The sequence below is a fragment of the Lemur catta genome, chromosome 2, assembly GCF_020740605.2.
Source record: "Lemur catta isolate mLemCat1 chromosome 2, mLemCat1.pri, whole genome shotgun sequence".
In the NCBI taxonomy this organism is placed as follows: Eukaryota; Metazoa; Chordata; class Mammalia; order Primates; family Lemuridae; genus Lemur; species Lemur catta.
In genome coordinates, this window is record NC_059129.1 from 51934404 (window position 1) to 51952629 (window position 18226).

An 18226-nucleotide genomic window follows, 5' to 3' on the forward strand; every position below is an offset into this window, starting at 1 on the left:
TGGTTAAAAACCCAATCAAAACCACCTCTTAACTAGTGATTCAGAGCTGATCTGTCCGCTGGTTAGACTCAGCATTTCATACCTGCCTGTCTGGCTCCATCATCTGCCTCAAACATCATGGTCATTGTCACCACCATTCCTCGATGCAATCAGAGAAGAGAGCTGCCATATGGGATAGGATCAGGGAAAAAGATGATGCTGGGGATACAATTAATGCTCTCTTTATAGAAAGGGGCCACAGGCCAGGTGCAGTGGCTCACTCCTGTAATCCAAGCACTTTGGGAGGCCGAGGCAGGAGGATCACTTGAGGCCAGGAGTTCAAGACCAGCCTGGGCAATAGCAAGACCCCATCTCTACAAAAAATTAAAAAAAAATTAGTCAAGCATGGTGGCATGCACCTGTAGACCCAGCTACTCAGGAGTCTGGGGCAGGAGAATTGCTTGAGCCCAGGACTTTGAGGTTACGGTGAGCTAGGTTGATGCCACTGCACTGCAGCCTGGGCGACAGAGCAAGACCATGTCCAAAGAAAGAAAGAGGCCACAGATCTGAGTTTCCTAAGAGCTAACCTAAAGAGAGAGGGACCACTGTATGATTGTCAGCTATTTCTGATATTAAAGCAGGACAAAACTTCCCATTGTGAAAACTAAGGCACCACAGCTAATGCCTGAGGTTGGCCCCATTGGCTATTCTCTCTTGCTCTGGAAAAACCAGAGGGAAGAACCACTGGATGGGCCACGGAGATGAGGTGGCTACAAAACTTACCTCTCAGGACCTGCAAAGGGTTATGGCACTTTACATATTTTACATGAATAATATGACTGTGTGGTATTTAATGAAGGAAGAACCGGCAATGTGAGAGGTCAGGCATGGATGAGAGTGAGAGAGATATGAGGCGTCTCTCCTCCGGCTGGTCTTCAGGGAGGACTGGGCGTCCACCAGGTAAATAAGGAGGCAGCCAGCTCTGCCCAAGGAACCACACTGAGGTGTGACAGGCTGATGGACGGGCTGGCGTGTGGAGACCCGGGGGAGAGGAGCTGGTCCTGGGGCCATCACATGGGCCAAGCTGAGGAGCTGGACTTCCCGGCTCAGGCAGTGGGAGCTGGTGTAGGGCTTTAAACAGGGATGGGGCCCTATTAGATTTGTGTTTTGAAACATTCGTTGTGGCAGGTGTGTGGAGACTGGGCTGAAACGGCTAAGACTGGAGGCAGGGGGGTTTGTGTAATTTGCTCAAACCCTCGGGAGAGCTCCCTAAGGGCAGGGACTGTGGCCAAGGCATCTCTGTGCCTGTAGAATGCCCAGGCTGCACTACAGGCTCCACAGATATCTTGCTGCCATCACCCCTGTCACCATCTCCACCATCCTCTGCCTCTTGCTGCCGTTCACTACCCTCATGCTCACGCCTGTCAGCACCCACATTAACACACACCATGCCACTGATTTAGCTCCCTTCCCGGAGCTTTCTCAGGGAGTCCTGCCTGGAGCAGACTAGGACATCTCTAGCTCAGCAGCATGGGTCCAAGACGAGACTCCTGGACTGGGGTCAGGGGCCCCGATTTTCTCTTCAGCTCTGCTGCTGAGTCATTGTGTGACCCCAGCAGGTCCCCACCCTGCCTTTGGTTGTCTTATCTGTTCGAAATGGGAGCTAGATCAAATCAATGGTTCTGCTAGCCTGGTGTTTGGAGAATCAGATCGAATAAATCTGACATTGCTGGTTTCTGCTGTGCTTTTATGGAGAACTGAGTGGGAGGGTCAGATTGAGCAAATCCTGGGTCCCAGGCATTGTGAATATCTGTGGCAGGACCTTGGCACGCCCCCTCCCTCCTTACCCCTCCAAAGGGTAACCTGGGAAGCTCCTGAAAATAGGGCAATGGGACAGGAAGGAGGGGCCATATGCACGGGGAGAGCCCCTGAGTACAGCAGGAGTGTGATGGGTCTGGGATCCCCAGAGAGGTCAGGCTGCCCAGTGTGATTCCAGGCGAGGCCTTAGGCCAGGGCATCAGCTCCAGGTGGGGGCTGGGGGACGACGAGGCCTCATGGCTCAGCAGAAAAAACTCTTCACCTGGTAAGGGCTCAGCTTTCAGTGCTGAAGCCCGGGCTGTCAGCCAAGCCGTGGCTACAGCTGCAGACAGGCAAGGCTCACCTAAGGCCTCATAGGACGTAGGGCACCCAGGGAGAGCTGGTACCATGCCCCAGGCGCCTCCTCTTCTTACAGACCCCTGGAGTGCTGCTGACCAAGGGTCTAGCAGCTCACATCCTACAGCCCCACCCAGGTACCCTCATCATGGTGGCCCAAGGCTCCCCTACTTGGGCCCAGAGCACTAATGTGTAAGCTCCAGAGCCACGCAGTCAGTGACCTCTGAACGGAGCTGCCCCTCCTCCCAGGAACTAGGCCAGACAGGCAGGGGTCCTGGAGTCCTGGGTGGCTGGGGAGGGCCCAGTCCTGGGCCAGCCCCCGAGGGCTGGATTCTGGCTGCAGGCTGTCCACTCATCTGTCCCTCCACTCCTGCCTCCAGAGTCCAAGGGTCCATGTGGCGGGCAGGTTGAGCTGTGCTGGATACACAGAGGGAGGCTGCACCGGACGGTTGGTGGGTGAGCAGCATGGGCTTTGAGGAGCTGCTGGACAAGGTGGGCGGCTTTGGGCCCTTCCAGCTGCGGAACGTGGCACTGCTGGCCCTGCCCCGAGTACTGCTGCCCCTGCACTTCCTCCTGCCCATCTTCCTGGCTGCTGTGCCTGCCCACCACTGTGCCCTGCCTGGTGCCCCTGCCAATTTCAGCCACAAGGACGCGTGGCTGAAGGCCCACCTGCCCCAGGAGCCTGACGGCACGCTTAGCTCCTGCCTCCGCTTTGCCCGCCCCCAGGCTCTCCCCAACAGCACGCTGTGGGGAATGGGGCAGAGCCCTGGGGAGCCAGAGGGCAAGCCCTCCACCGTGCCCTGCTCTCAGGGCTGGGAGTACGACCACTCGGATTTCTCCTCCACCATTGCAACTGAGGTACTTGAGCCCAGAGGATGGGGGACACGTGAGTGGGATGGGCCTGCTATTGCTGTGGGTGGTACAGGCATTAGATACCTCATTTTCCTCTTAGAGTCTCAGTTTACCAATCTGTAGATGGGCTCTATGAATACAAAACACTTAGTTCAGTTCATGGCTGGTAGTAAGGGGCCCATACACAGGACCTGCTATTAGTATCATTAATTGCATTAATTGGGAGGTGATTAAGGCAGGGAAGGGCTAAGGTAGCTCCAGGGAGTTGGGGCAGAGAGCTGAGAAGGCTGTTTCTTCAATAAGAGGTGGAGAAACCAGATGCCTCCCTTACTCCCTCCCTCTTTTTGGGCCCAGGTCTGGTATTTACACAATCCACCTGGAGGTGGAGTGTGGGAGGAGGCAGTCTCCCCGGGCGGGGGGCAGCAGGACTCCTGTCCATCATGGTCAAGGCCTTCCATGGGAAGAAGCTGATGCTGCAGGGTTGGGGAGGGGCAAAGTCTCCAAGTGCGCATGCTGGGGTGAATAGTCGGAGGTTTTATTACCTGCTATGGAGGTACTAGAATGGCACAGTTGACCTCAGAAGGCCCCAGGGTCTAGAGAGGAGGGGCTGGTGCCAGCTGGAGAGGGGCTTGTACCCACAGGAGGCCCCTTCCTGCCTGTCCTTGCAGTGGGACCTGGTGTGTGAGCAGAAAGGCCTGAACAGAGCTGCATCCACCTTCTTCTTCGCTGGTGTGCTGGTGGGGGCTGTGGCCTTTGGATACTTGTCTGACAGGTGGGGTGAGGCATTGGGCCAATAGGGGAACAGGCTGGGGGGGACCCTCTCCCACTAGCTGGGGCATGGACCTAGTCTACCTATGTCTTGAAACCTCCCTCCACAGGAAGCTGACCCTGCATGGTCCCTTTGCAGGTTTGGGCGGCGCCGTCTGCTGCTTGTGGCCTACGTGAGCGCCCTGGTGCTGGGCCTGGTGTCTGCAGCCTCGGTCAGCTACGTAATGTTTGCCATCACCCGCACCCTCACCGGCTCAGCCCTGGCTGGCTTCACCATCATCGTGATGCCGCTGGGTGAGGCAGGCGAGGGACAGGCAGGGCCTAGAGGGCTGGAGGAAGGCAGTCGGCAGGGTGAGACTGAGCCACATTGGCCCTCACTGTCTTCCTGTTTCCTGCCCCGGCCCAGAACTGGAGTGGCTGGACGTGGAGCACCGGACCGTGGCAGGCGTCCTGAGCAGCACCTTCTGGACAGGGGGCGTGATGTTGCTGGCACTGGTTGGGTATCTGATTCGGGACTGGCGATGGCTTCTGCTGGCTGTCACCCTGCCTTGTGCCCCAGGCATCCTCAGCCTCTGGTGAGCACTGCAGGCAGCTGGGGAGTGGGAGATATAGGAGCCAAAGACAGACGTAATGAGAGACTGAGATTTGAAGACAGAGAGATTGAGAGATGCAGGGAAAGAGAAACAGAATCAGTGACCAAGAGACAGAAGAAGATGCAGAGACCAATATAAAGAAGATGGCAAGGGACAATGAGAAACAGAGAACAAGATAAAGAGAGACAGAGATGGAGAGCTAGAGAAAGAGCTGGTGAGACAGAGTGACAGAGATTAGGACTGAAAGGTAGCTTCAGAGGGACAGATGGAGACAGACACAGTGAGAGACAAAGACAGAGCCCAGCACACACTGAGGCTGGCCCCTGCAGGCATGGGGATGTGGGTAGGGCCAACATGGAGGCTGACAGGACAAGCAGGGTGGGCATTTCATTGCCTCCCAAAGGTGAACTGGCTTTAGATGAGCCTTCTGCATAAGTCTGCAGGTCTGTATGTCTCTTTTATCCTGGGCCCTCCTGCCACTGCTGGGACAAGTGCATGGCTAGTGCTGGGAGCTAAAATCTTGAGGATGAGGCCAGTTCACTCGAGTAAGTAAGGGCCTCCCAGGCTGTGGGGGACCCAGGCCTAGGCAAGGAAGTGTGGGAAGGGGTAGCTTTTAAATTGGGCCTTAAAAGATGAATAGGAGTTCATCAGGTGTAGAGGGGCTGTAGAGGAGATCATGTTTCACGCTAAGGGGACTGCAGGAGCAGAGCCTGGAGGTTGTGCCTGTGGTGCGCCCGGGAGGGAGAGGTGGCTTAGGGTGCTGACTTTCTGGCTGAAGGGCCTCCTGCCTATCCCCTAGGTGGGTGCCTGAGTCTGCACGTTGGCTTCTCACCCAGGGCCGTGTGGAGGAGGCCCAAAAGCACCTGCTGCGTTGTGCCAGGCTCAATGGGCGGCCTGTGGGTGAGGACGGCCTGAGCCGGGAGGTGAGGGTGAATGTGTATGTGAGCCTGCGTGTGTGTGTGCGTGTGTGTGTGACACATATATGTCAGGAAAAGCCCCCAGCCCTATGTGGAGAGTTCCAAACTGTTTAGGATGCCCTATCTGGCTCTGGTGGGCCACCTCCTTCACTCAGCTGCCATCCTTATCAGCTCCATGTACATCTCCACCCTCCCACCCGCCTTCCCCCCTACTCCCACCACTGCAGAGGGGAGGAATAGAGACTCAGAGAGAGAGAAAGAGCAATGTCCCGTGCTTAGACCACAGAGCCAACTCGGATGTCACAACCTCACTTCCTCCCCCACTAGGCCCTGAGCAAAGTGGCTGCTGGGGAACGAGTGGTACGACGACCTTCGTACCTAGACCTGTTCCGCACGCCAAGGCTCCGACACATCTCACTGTGCTGCATGGTGGTGTGGTAAGGAGGGGCTGGCTGGGTTTGGCGGGGCGGGGAGGGCAGGCCCAGGACGGTGCTGAGTGTGGGAAGGGTGCGGGGGCAGGGAAGTGTGACTGTGGGGCGCAGGAGGCAGTCTGGCTGGGGGAGGTCAGACAATGGAGCAGGCGGCAGAGAAACATAGGTTCAAATTCAGGCTCTGCCACTTCCTTACTGTGTGACCTTGGACGGGTAACTTAGCCACTCTGAGCCTCAGTGTCCCTTCTGTAAAACAAGCTGCTGTAAGGATTAGGGTAAAGCCGCTTTGACCGCGGCACATGCTGCCCACTCCGGAGGGACTGCGGGTGTCAGGGACGGTCCTCGGCAGTGGGCTCTGAAGGGGGAGAGGTCGTGCCTCTAAAAGGCAAAGTCTTCCCGACAAGAGAGGACAAAGAGGGGTGGAAAGAAGGGTCCCTGAGTGGCACCGCGCCTCCTTTCAGGTTCGGAGTGAACTTCTCCTATTACGGCCTGAGTCTAGACGTGGCAGGGCTGGGGCTGAACGTGTATCAGACGCAGCTGCTCTTCGGGGCCGTGGAGCTGCCCTCCAAGCTCTTAGTCTACCTGTCCGTGCGCCACGCCGGACGCCGCCTCACGCAGACCGGGACACTGCTGGGCACGGCCCTGGCCTTGGGCTTTACGCTGCTGGTGGCCTCGGGTGAGCCCCGCCCCAGGCCCCGCCCACCCGAGCCCGGCCCTGGAGCCCCGCCCACTTCCCGGAGGACTTTCCCGGGAAGTGGCCCCTCAAAGACTCCGCCTCCTGCCAGGGAAACCCTTGGCTCTCGCACAAGACCCCTCAGTGCCCGAACCCCTTTCCTTCCAGAGCGCAAGTCCTGGAGCACCGCCCTGGCGGTGATGGGGAAAGGATTTTCTGAAGCCGCCTTCACCACTGCCTACCTGTTCACTTCGGAGTTGTACCCTACCGTACTCAGGTGAGGGGACACTGGGTCCCAGGCAACCGACCTGGGGGATGGGGCTTGCTAGTCACGTGTCTTAACTAACACTGCTACATACACACTGCATCCCGGCCCCTCTCACTCATTCTTTACACCATGCCCAAATACAGAGCTAATCAGGACCCTGTCTGTCCCAAGTCTTGAAGAACGCCAAACTTTTTACTCTTATGTACTAAGTGACCCTGAGCCAAGTCAGACAACCTCTCTGGGCCTCTTTTAGAGGAAAACAGTCCTCAGAAGCCCCATGCTGCCTACCCCCATGCCATTCACCGCTGGAAGACAGAGCTGCCCTTGGGGGTTGTCTCTGGACGTAAGGGGCTCTTTCCGCTAGCTATTGGCAGGCGGGACAGGAGACTTCTAGGCACCTGGTTATGCTCAGAAAGACTTAAGCCGCCTCTAACAACATGACAGGGCCTGTACAGGCTTTTTCCTTTCATACTACCCTTTTCCCTTGCCCTTTCTGCTGACTCTTCTTTTTCAGTGGTACTTGATTGGTACTTTGTCAGAATGGGGACCCTATCCTCTGGTGGGTGCTGACCTGGGGGCTCCTGGACTAGGGATGGGTGGGAAGACCAACTGAAAGACAGCTTAGCTTTCCTAGCTGTCTGGGGAGAAGGGGCTACCAGGGTCTGCCAGCCTGGGAGGGAGACCTCTGGTGCATGACCCCAAGTAGGTATGAGCACCACTTGCCTCCTTAATCCTCTCTCTCTGAACAGACAGACAGGTTTGGGGCTGACTGCACTGGTGGGCCGGCTGGGGGGCTCTTTGGCCCCACTGGCGGCCTTGCTGGATGGAGTGTGGCTGCCACTGCCCAAGCTTGCTTATGGGGGGATCGCCCTCCTGGCTGCCTGCACTTCCCTGCTGCTGCCAGAGACGAGGCGGGCACAACTGCCAGAGACCATCCAGGATGTGGAGAGAAAGAGGTGTGTGCACAGGATTGTGTCTGTGTACATGTGAGCACATACATGTGGATGCAGGTACTCAGATATCTGACACCTTAGGATTCAGAGGAAGACATATGTGCACGTGTGTACTTGGTGCATATATGTGTGTGTGCACAGGTGAGTGGTCAGAGTGCATGACCTGGGGTATATAAACTGTGTGCATAAGAGTATACATGAGTCCATATGTGTGTACACAAATACTTAAGGTTGTTCAGGAAGAGGTATATGTGTGCACACTCAAGTATGCCTACACATCAGGGATGTGCACAAGTTTGTATGTGAGTCACTTGTGTTTGTATACCAGGAGCTGGGGAGAGCCTTGGGCCAGGCCTGATGGGGCAGGCTGGGGTGGTAGGCTTGGGGATTAAACCCCACCATTGCTCATGACTCCTTCCTCCCCAGTGCCCTGTCCAGTCTTCAGGAGGAAGAGATGCCAATGAAGCAGGTCCAGAACTGAGTGGAACTAGGGGCAGCCTCCACAGAAGCTCTGCAGTAGGGGCTGGGGACAACAGAAGGGCAGGCCCTGTGACCAGGCCTAAGGGCACTGAACCCTCTGCTAGGGCTGGAGTTGCCGCTGGTGCTCCCTCCATGTGCTTATCTAGCCTTGACTATTTGGCTTCCAGGAACAGGTGACTTCCCAGAACGCAGGGGGCTGCTGGAGGTTCTGGGCACCCCTCTCATGGCTGGGGAGGATTCTGTAAATAAAGGTGTCCCTTGGGTTGGTGCAGCGGTGAGGAGCTGTGGATGGGAAGCCACTGAGTTTGCCCTAAGCTCTGATCCTGGCTTCACTGTTGATTTGCTGTGTGACCTGCAGCATGTGGCTTTCCCTCTCTGAGCCTCAGTCTGTTCATCTCCCAAATGGATAATGAAGCCTCTTGGCAGACCTTCTCACAAGATCTGTTGTCATGCTCAAATGAGATGCTGAATAAGGTGTTTCTTCTAGAGATGGTGCTAAAGATAAGACTGTCCTATGATGACTTCTAGTACCAACAGGGCTGGTGGGCATGCTGTCCACTCTGTGGTGCTAGGGGCGTCCAATGCCAGGCCCAGGGGACCAGGAGAACAGAGCTCTTTGTTCCCATGGCTGGCCCAGCTACCTCCAACGCACTCTGCAAGGCAATGCATTCCTCCTCCCCTGCACTCCTCATCCTCCAACCCACTGTCTAGGCCTCATGCCCAAAGGAGAGCTGAAGGCATGGGAGCCAACATTTTATTGGAGATGCCAGAAAGGCTGAGATTTAATAAACACAAGTTTTATGAGTACGTTGAAGCTCCAGAATTTGCCGGGGAAAGGGGTGGGAAGGCCAGGAGGACACCATTGAAAATAGGGTGGCCTATGCCCCCTAACCAGATAGGAATGGGAAAGGGAAGAATTGGCAGAGAAAGTCCAGACTTTCTGGCCTACCACAGGGCCTAGGCCCAGGTTCCCAGGATCTCATCTTCCCTCATCTTCATGAGACTGGAGAATTTTGCAGCTCCCACTGGACCACGGAAGGGATGATGGGAGGCCTGAGTTAGGGTGAACTCTCCTGTGAGCATCTCATTTGGATTTTATCTCCACTGGGTCATAGATGTAGCAGCCCACATCACCAATGTTCACACCTGAGGGAGAGAGCCCAATCACCAAGGGCCTTGGGTCTGGTGGGTGCTGGGTTGAGAGCTGGAGGGAAATGGAAGGGGCCTGGGGTATGTTTGAGCACAGGGGAAGTTGTCCACACATCCCACAGACCGTGTAGTGTACATGCCATACTTTAGGCCCGGTGTCTGGGGTGGGGCCGCCCACCTTTGGGGCCAAACAGGTAGCCGTAGCAGGGGATGTGGCAGTAGGGGACTCCATCATGCTGGGACACAGAGAGAAAGAGAGCCGGCTCAGCCTGGCTCTCTTCCCATCTCCGGCCTCCCTCCTCCCAACACATACCCATCCCTGCCCGCTCACCTCAGCATGACTCCCAGCAGTCAGGGTCTTGCGGCAACGCTGGCACCTCAGACAGGGTCGGTGCCAATTTCTGCCCAAAGACATTACCTTCTCAGCTGGTGGTGGAGAGAAGTGGTAGTTCTTCCATTCTAGGGGCAGGGCAGGGAGACCCACCTGCCTTGGATCGCCTCCCTGCCCTTTGCTGTCTACCATGCTCCCCCCTCCCCACCAAGCTTTCCATCGTCACTTACCAAAATAGACGGGCTCCCCACAGCCAGGGCACAGTGAGGTCTCCCCAGTGAATGTCCTCATGTGGAGAGGGCCTTTGAGGGGAAAAGGCCCTGGCTAGGGCTGAGGTGGGGGCCAGGGCCTAAGCAGGGCTCACCAGCACCTGCCGGCACATGGCTCTGTCTTCTTCCATCCCAGAGCCCCCCATCCAGGCAGCCATGAGTCTGCCTTCCTTCGGCCCCTTTATCCCAAGTCCTGCCCCATCCCCTATCTGCATTTAGGGACCTACTGCTCCCTTCTCATCTTCCCGGGGGCTCAGGTGCCCACCAGCCCAACCCTCTCAGCAACTCAATCCTCAGGAAACCTGAGCTGATATAGGAGCTGGCTAGGGCAGGGGTGTCAGGTGTTGGGGAGCACAGTGTCATTGCCCACTCCAGGGGGTGGCAGGAAGGAACAAGGACCAAAGGAGAGCAGTTGAAGAATGTGAGGGGCTAGCCCCATCCAAATGACCCCTCACCCGTTAGTCATTCCTTCCATGGCCCTGGCCTGGGAGAGGCCTGAGTTCCAGGCCAGCTTTGCCTCTGACTAGCTGTGTGAATGTACAAGGTCACTTGCCCTCTCTGGATCTGTTTCCTCACCTGTAAAATGAGGGTGACAATGCCATCTGCCCAATTTACCTCTTAACTCAGCAGCTGACATAAGAGAATATTAAAAAACGGGTGCCATGGATAGAGAAGACTTTGCCAAGAACAAAGTATAGTCACTTGGCCCTATTCCCTGCTCCAGCCTGGGGAAGGGTCAGGAGGAGGAAAAGGAGGAGGGGAAGCTGAGGCCCAGCCTCACTTACTTTTCTTGCCTTGGGGGAGGCCAGTCCTTGGCCTGGGAGGGCTGAAGCTGTTGGGGCTGAGGGGTGTGGTGCTGGCAGGGGTAGGAGTTGGAGGGTTGTACAGGTAGGCACCCACACCACCAATGTTCACCCCTGCAGAGAGAGTAGGGGAGGTCTGGCCTGAGCCTCCAGTTCCCAGTCACAGAGAGTTCTGCTGCCCCCTTGCCCCTTCTAGTCTGGTACTTACCCCTGGGTCCAAAGAGAGCCCCGTAGCATGGCTTGTGGCAATATGGCCTCCCGTTGTGCTGGGCACAGGCAGAGGGAATGGGGTCACTCAGGGCCGAGGGAACCCATGCCCCACAGGCCTTCCCCCAAGACAGGCTGCCAGGCTTGTCTGTCCACTGGCCCGGTCTGAGGGGTTGGGGGTGGGCTGGGATGCCAGAATCGCCACTGTGGTCAGGGAGGAAGGGCAAGAGCAGCCAGGAGGTAATGATGCTTCCCTCCCCTCCTAGTCCCCAAAGCCATGGGGTCCACTGTCACAACACAGGCTCCCAAAATCCTGGCTGCTGTGGGGCTCACCAAAGTGTGGCCTTGGGGTTGGCTGCTGAGGTTGCCTTTCGCAGGCCTTCAGGGCTGAAATTGGGAGCCGGTGCCTGGGAGGCAGCGACAAATACACAAATACAGGGCTGTGCACCCTGGCTGGGCCTCACCTCTGCATGTCCGCCGGGGGACAGGACGCTGTGGCAGCGCTCACATTTCAGGCAGAAGCGGTGCCAGTTCTTGCCCAGGGAGCTCACCTTCTCAGCTGTGGGGGAAAAATGGAACCGGGCTGCAAGGAGCCGAGCTAAGTACGGGGCGCCCTCCTTTTGCCCCTCGGCCCTCTGGGGGAATCAGCCTGGCCTGCCCTGCTCCCTGGACACGGAAGAGTCTTTGGGAGACCGGCTCCATCCCGCCCGAGCCGAACTCCCGGCAGAGCCATCCGCGGCCGCGCGCCGCTACAGGTGAGAAGTGTGACTGGGACTCGCATCCTCAGGGAACCCAGCAGCTCACATTGGCCCCTTCTTGTTCCCCTCCTAAGCCCAGGCCTCACCAAAGAAAACGGGTTGCTGGCAACGCGGGCAGATCCAGCTCATGGCTCAGCTCCCGCAGCTCTGGGTAGCTGCATCCGCTCCGCCCCCTTCGTGGCTCCGCCCCCTTCGTGGCTCCGCCCCCTTCGTGGCTCCGCCCCCTTCGTGGCTCCGCCCCCTTCGTGGCTCCGCCCCCTTCGTGGCTCCGCCCCCTTCGTGGCTCCGCCCCCTTCGTGGCTCCGCCCCCTTCGTGGCTCCGCCCCCTTCGTGGCTCCGCCCCCTTCGTGGCTCCGCCCCCTTCGTGGCTCCGCCCCCTTCGTGGCTCCGCCCCCTTCGTGGCTCCGCCCCCTTCGTGGCTCCGCCCCCTTCGTGGCTCCGCCCCCTTCGTGGCTCCGCCCCCTTCGTGGCTCCGCCCCCTTCGTGGCTCCGCCCCCTTCGTGGCTCCGCCCCCTTCGTGGCTCCGCCCCCTTCGTGGCTCCGCCCCCTTCGTGGCTCCGCCCCCTTCGTGGCTCCGCCCCCTTCGTGGCTCCGCCCCCTTCGTGGCTCCGCCCCCTTCGTGGCTCCGCCCCCTTCGTGGCTCCGCCCCCTTCGTGGCTCCGCCCCCTTCGTGGCTCCGCCCCCTTCGTGGCTCCGCCCCCTTCGTGGCTCCGCCCCCTTCGTGGCTCCGCCCCCTTCGTGGCTCCGCCCCCTTCGTGGCTCCGCCCCCTTCGTGGCTCCGCCCCCTTCGTGGCTCCGCCCCCTTCGTGGCTCCGCCCCCTTCGTGGCTCCGCCCCCTTCGTGGCTCCGCCCCCTTCGTGGCTCCGCCCCCTTCGTGGCTCCGCCCCCTTCGTGGCTCCGCCCCCTTCGTGGCTCCGCCCCCTTCGTGGCTCCGCCCCCTTCGTGGCTCCGCCCCCTTCGTGGCTCCGCCCCCTTCGTGGCTCCGCCCCCTTCGTGGCTCCGCCCCCTTCGTGGCTCCGCCCCCTTCGTGGCTCCGCCCCCTTCGTGGCTCCGCCCCCTTCGTGGCCCGGCTGCTGGCCACTCACCGGCCACCAGAAATTTATGACCATTCCACCTGGTAGCAAAGGTGACTTCGCGGTTACTTCAACGAACGTTAAAGCCTCCGTCCAACCCGTAGGCAGGACAGAGGGTCGCGAAGCCGAATGAGCTCCAGACTGGAGGGCAGGTGTGCAATGAAGACGCCCTAACGGCGGGCAGGAAAAATGTCCACACTGCAGACGCCATCAGAAAACTATTCTCTCCCCAAAGCGAGGGGACAGGCATTCTTTGAAACCGTTTAATTCCACCACGTCAGTCTAACAAATGGTTGAGAGCAACGTTATCTGGAGCCCATATTTGCAACCCTACTCTTTGGCTTCAGGCACAATTACTTGACCTCCCTCTGCCTCTGTTTCCTTATCTGTACAGTGAGTATGATTAAATAGTCTCTACCTCATAGGATTGTTTTGAGAATTAGATAAGTTAATACATGCAGAGTGCCCAAACAGCTCCTGGCACATAAATGCTATAAAAACGATAGCTGTCACTATGATGGGTCACTTAATGAACTCAAGACTCTGAGTTTGGAACCGTCAAAATGTGGTCTGCATACGTGGTTTGCTTATTAAACTGTAATGCTTGTAAAGTTTAAAAGTATAATTTAAAACCAATTACGATTTTAAAATATTTGTTAAAAGTAGCTCAGCAGTGCTTCAGAGGACACTTCAAGAAATTTAAATCCACAGAATGGGAGGAAATATTTGCAAATCTGATAAAGGTGTAGTAACCAGAATACATAAATAACTTTTATAATGCAATAATAAAAAGACAATCCAATTAAAAATGGGCAGTCTGAATAGACATTTTTCCAAAGAAGACATACAAATGGCCAATAAGCACATGAAAAAATGCTTAACATTATTAGTCATTAGGGAAACGCAAATCTGGACTACAATGAGATATCATTTTACATCCACTAGGATGGCCATAATTTAAAAAATAAGGGTTGGCAATGATGTGACAAAATTGGATCCCTCTTACTTTGTTGGTGGCAATGTAAAATGGTGTAGCCACTTTGGAAAACACGTAGTTCCTCAAAAAGTTAAACATAGAGTTATCATATGACCCAGCATTCCAACTTCTAGGTATATAATCAAGAGAAATGAAAACATATGTCCACTCAAACTTGTACGGTGGCTCACACCTGGAATCCTAGCACTTTGGAGGCTGAGGCAGGAGGATTGCTTGAGACCAGGAGTTCAAGACTAGCCCGAGTAAGAATGACACTCTATCTCTACACAAAAATAAGAAAAATTAGCCTGCATGGTTGTGCATGCCTGTAGTCCTAGCTACTCAGGAGGCTGAGGCAGGAGGATCCCTTCAGCCCAGGAGTTTGAGCTGCAGTGAACTGTGATGAGGCTACTGCACTCTAACCTGGGCAATAGAGCAAAACCCTGTCTCAGAAAAACAAACAAACAAAACAAACAAACAAAAAACAACAACAAAAAACTTGTATGTGAAATATTCATAGCAGCACTATTTAGAATAGCCAAAAGGAGGAAACAACCCAAAGTTCATCAACTGATAAATGAATAAATAAAATGTGGTATATCCATATGGTAGAATATTATTCAGCCATAAAAAGGAATGAAATACTGACACATGCTACAACATAGATGAATCATAAAAACACTGTTAAGGGGCCAAATACAAAAGGCCACAAGTCGTATGATTACATTTATGTGAAATATCTTGAATAAATAGACCTATATAGGGACAGAGCAGATTGGTAGTTGCCAGGGAATTGGGGGAAGGGGGAATTGAAAGTGTTTGCTAATGAATACAAGGTTTCTCTAGGGGGAGATGAAAATGTTCTGGAATTAGATGGTGGTGATGGTTGTAAAACATTGTGAATATACTAAAAACCATGAATTGTACATTTTAAATAGGTGAATTTTATGGTATGTGAATAAAGTCTTAGTAATAATAGAACCTGAAGAGAACTAAAGAAAAGAGGTTGCTCAGCCAATGAGGGGCAAAAGGGAGAGCTGATCACTTTGTGCCAGTGTTCCAGAAGAGGGGACAATCCCTCAATGAAGGATGGTGGCCAACCAAAGAGTTTTCTGAAGTTCCTTTGCTACATCAAGTCTGCTGAGAAAGGGCTGAAGAGGGTGTGCACTCATTGGACTATAGTGCTCTGTGCTCTTCTGGGTGAAAAGAGCACTGCATTAGGAGTCCCTCTTGGGACTTCAGTCTCCTCATCTGGGCAACAGGGATGGCACTGGTGTCTATGAACTTCCACTCAACATCCGTTTCCTGAATCATCTCTAGCAATACTTTTTGCTTATAACATTTGTTTTATCTTCCTTGTTGACTTCTAAGGGTGGAAGCCTTGCACAAACTTTTCTACACTTTCTCATTATTTGTTTCTTGTTTTGGGGAATATTTCAAGATCTTCAGTTTTATAATTATTTCTTGAAGGGTTTCTTTAACAAACTTAAAAAATATTAGTTTTAGCCTCCACTGAGTTTTACTGTCTTGTTTCTGGCCTCCCTCATCTGTTTCTTCTTGAAGGAGGCAGCTAGAGGTTCACTGCCTTTTGCTCTCTATTGCTCTCAGGGAGAAGGTCCCACTTCAGATTAGCAGGACTGCATTGGTGTATTTATTTATTCTTAGATATGCTGCCTCCTCTAGGAAGGCTAATTTCATCTGTCCAGCTATCTATCCTCCTCAGAACTTCCAAGACACATCATATAATCCTTTCCCAAGGTTCCCAGAACTTTCTGCCTTAGATCACTTTGTGTGCTTGCCTCATCCTCCTCTGCAGGTCATCTTTACCCCAGCATCCAGCACAGGGCCTAACATGAAGAAACAAACACTGGAGTGTGAATGTGAGTACCATGCTGCTGTCACACAACTTGCCGTCAGTCAGTGGGGCAAATGCTTTACTGCTCCCCACATCTGTGGCCTCCTTTATCGTATGGCCTCATCTCACAGTATGCCTCATCTCTTCTATTTCAGTGCTTAGAAAAGACTAGTTGAGGCTTCTTCCTTCCAAACATTTGCTATTGTATCCATTTGCAGGTATAGCAAATCATAGTACTCCACTCTTCTTTGCCAGTTTCTATTATTCTGATGATTCTAAAAGAGGCTTTGTAAAGAATGCTAAGAGGGAAAATTAACATTTCCTGTAGGAATGCATTTGTCATTACTGACAATGGGTATTTCAAAGAATAGTTGGTGTGACTTAAGTCTCTAAAATGATATTTTAACAAATACCACAAATGGGTAATTCCAGCCGAGAGTAGGAATTACTCAATTGTCAAGGTGCAGTTTGTGTCATCTCCTAATGAGGCAGGCCCCTCTCTCATAAAGATGACTGTTCTCTTGGTGCCCACCTGCCTTTCCCCGAACAGATCTCTGTCATGGTATATACAGCATTGTTGTACTTGTTTACTTGTATGACATTCTTATTGACAGGATTGACTGAGACTTATTTATCTGTGTATCTCTACCAATGAGTACAGTGTAGGTACTCAGTGATGATAGTTATTATTAAAATCTTCACTAACATACTTCATGTTTTTAAGCTGTTATTAGGTACATATGTTTTAGGATTGTTGTATTTTCTTGATGAAGTGACCTTTTGATTATTATTGTTATAAAAGCTGAAGAACCAAGCTTTTCAACTCTAGGTGAGTGAATGAATGGTGGTGGAGATGATGACTTCAAGTCCCTGGAGGGTTGTTACATGGAAGAGGCATTATTATTATAATAAAGGCTAGGCTGTAGCTTAGAGAGTGAAATAGGGTATGCCAGCTTCCTGCCCACCTCCTCCACTCCAATCTAGGCTTTGTGTGCCCCCTTAGTCCGTGAGCTTCATGAGGGCAGGGACCACGGCTTCTTTGCCAACCACTGTATTTCCAGTGCCTTGTTTAATCTCTGTCACACAGTGCTCAATAAATATTTGTTGGTGAATGATTCTTAAATATTATACACAAGTCCCCCTCAGGCATGAGTAGATGAGTGCTAGTGGTGGAGACATGGGAATAGGAGGGGACTGGTAGGGGTTTAGAGCTCTGGAGTGAGGGAAGTTCAGCTTCCTAGGAGTAAGGTCTCACGAGTTTGTTCCTTAATATATATGAGGATCAACATGTATGACACAAAAAGGGAATATGATTTAAACTGATCCTGGTTATAAATAGTAGGTAACTAATAAAGTAAAAAGAGAACTGAAAATTTGCTTTAGCAGCAAACCAGTCCAACTAATTATAGCCATTCACAAGAACTTTACTAATTAAGCTTAATTAGCATGTAGCACAATTATGTCTATCATTAAATATGTGGCAAATAAGAGAATGTGGGAAAGTGTTATGTAAACTATAAAGCAATGTATTAATATGGCTGCTATTATGCGTCAGGTTAGCTTTGCATTGAGTTTAACCATAAACTCCACCCATTTTATGTCTATATAGATTTGCACAAGGACACGGTCATATGCTTGTGACTTTTAAAGCACCATCCAGAACTTTATTCCTAGATGACTGTTTTGAAATGGAAATCACTCATTTCTGTAAGTTAATGAAAAATCAGTCTTTCTTTGTAGTTGTGCTTCTTAATCTTTATTACCTATAACCCTTGTGCTTTCTTTTTTGAGACAGAGTCTCACTCTGTTGCCCTGGCTAGAGTGCAGTAGCATCATCATAGCTCACTGCAACCTCAAACTCCTGGGCTCCCCTTGTGCTTTCTCACTGCATCTTTTGCATATCTCCTCCAACTAGAAAGCTTTACTTTCTGTAGTTTATATTACTTTTTAAAAAAGGAAATATACACACAAAAGAGACTGAATTTGCTTTCTTCAAAACATACTAATTCCCCCACCTGTAGAGAATTGCTGTTGTATAATCACACATCATTTATGCCTCTTGTAATAGTCTGATTTTTTCCCCCTTGTTTTCCAGCATCAGTGCACTCTGTATATGGCTATTAGTGGTTAGCTGCCTGGGGCTACTGAGTGGGCTACATTTTGTCATTCAGTGGCATCAACTGGACTCTTTCAGAATCAAGATTGCAGGAAAGGACCATGGCTGCTTTCAAGCTATGATTGTGAAGAAATCAGTAACAGCTTTGATGGTTTTCCATCTAAAAATGGATTTGGCTTTTCAAGTATCACTTAGAAATGTGTACTTCATCTGAGAGTATACAAAAATAACCACTTCCAAACAACTTGCAGCATAAAAAAATGTATCCATTCACTGGAAACTGAAGAGAAAAAGAGAGGAGTGAAACTTAGTAGTCAGCTTGCTTATAAATCTGATAGATGGTGGCAATGCTCCTTGGTGTTGGTATAAAGTACTAGCAACGTCCTCACTTCATAGTAAGGTCTGGCAGGTAATTTGTAAATAATATACAAGAATAGTCCTGTTAGGTAATGAGACTATGTTAATGAGGCTAGGAACAGGTTAATCTTATGAACTCAGACAAATGCAAATGCTTACCTTTTTATAGAGGAGTCTTCCATCTCCTCTATGAATATCAAGGGCACAGAATCACGAGTCAGGTTCCAGCCTTTTCCCAAATCCCAAATGACTGGGCTTTTCTCT

General features: G+C 52.6%; 2 protein-coding genes across 3 annotated transcripts; one reads left to right on the plus strand and one right to left on the minus strand.

Moving 5' to 3' along the window:
- The first annotated feature begins 2499 nt into the window (after positions 1-2499).
- Positions 2500-8875, plus strand: SLC22A7 (solute carrier family 22 member 7). The gene is made up of 10 exons (XM_045542012.1): positions 2500-2991; positions 3654-3757; positions 3893-4047; positions 4160-4328; positions 5146-5269; positions 5591-5700; positions 6156-6370; positions 6536-6644; positions 7385-7591; positions 8015-8875. The coding sequence occupies exons 1-10, from the start codon at positions 2599-2601 to the stop codon at positions 8067-8069; spliced, it is 1641 nt and encodes a 546-aa protein (XP_045397968.1). The 5' UTR covers positions 2500-2598; the 3' UTR covers positions 8070-8875.
- CRIP3 (cysteine rich protein 3) lies at positions 8853-11753 on the minus strand. Of its 2 annotated transcripts, XM_045542013.1 has the most exons (8): positions 11672-11753; positions 11292-11386; positions 10829-10886; positions 10603-10734; positions 9779-9850; positions 9549-9643; positions 9396-9453; positions 8853-9214 (listed from the first exon to the last, which is right to left on the minus strand). In XM_045542013.1, exons 1-8 carry the CDS (start codon positions 11712-11714, stop codon positions 9153-9155), a joined length of 615 nt encoding a protein of 204 aa, XP_045397969.1. In that variant the 5' UTR covers positions 11715-11753; the 3' UTR covers positions 8853-9152. The 2 variants fall into 2 exon arrangements, with proteins under 2 accessions (XP_045397969.1, XP_045397970.1); XM_045542014.1 differs by lacking the exon at positions 9396-9453.
- Positions 11754-18226: the final 6473 nt, after the last annotated feature.

Bases quoted from the DNA above. Each gene is read 5' to 3' on its own strand.
- SLC22A7 (XM_045542012.1), top strand. From the start codon at position 2,599: ATGGGCTTTGAGGAGCTGCTGGACAAGGTGGGCGGCTTTGGGCCCTTC. The intron at 2,992-3,653 runs GTACTTGAGCCC...CTGTCCTTGCAG, and splicing joins CCTCCACCATTGCAACTGAG to TGGGACCTGGTGTGTGAGCA. The intron at 6,645-7,384 runs GTGAGGGGACAC...CTCTCTGAACAG, and splicing joins TTGTACCCTACCGTACTCAG to ACAGACAGGTTTGGGGCTGA.
- CRIP3 (XM_045542013.1), bottom strand. From the start codon at position 11,714: ATGAGCTGGATCTGCCCGCGTTGCCAGCAACCCGTTTTCTTTG. The intron at 10,887-11,291 runs GTGAGGCCCAGC...GCCTGTGCCCAG, and splicing joins CCCCCGGCGGACATGCAGAG to CACAACGGGAGGCCATATTG. The intron at 9,851-10,602 runs GTAAGTGAGGCT...TTCCCCTCAAAG, and splicing joins CCTCCCCCAAGGCAAGAAAA to GCCCTCTCCACATGAGGACA.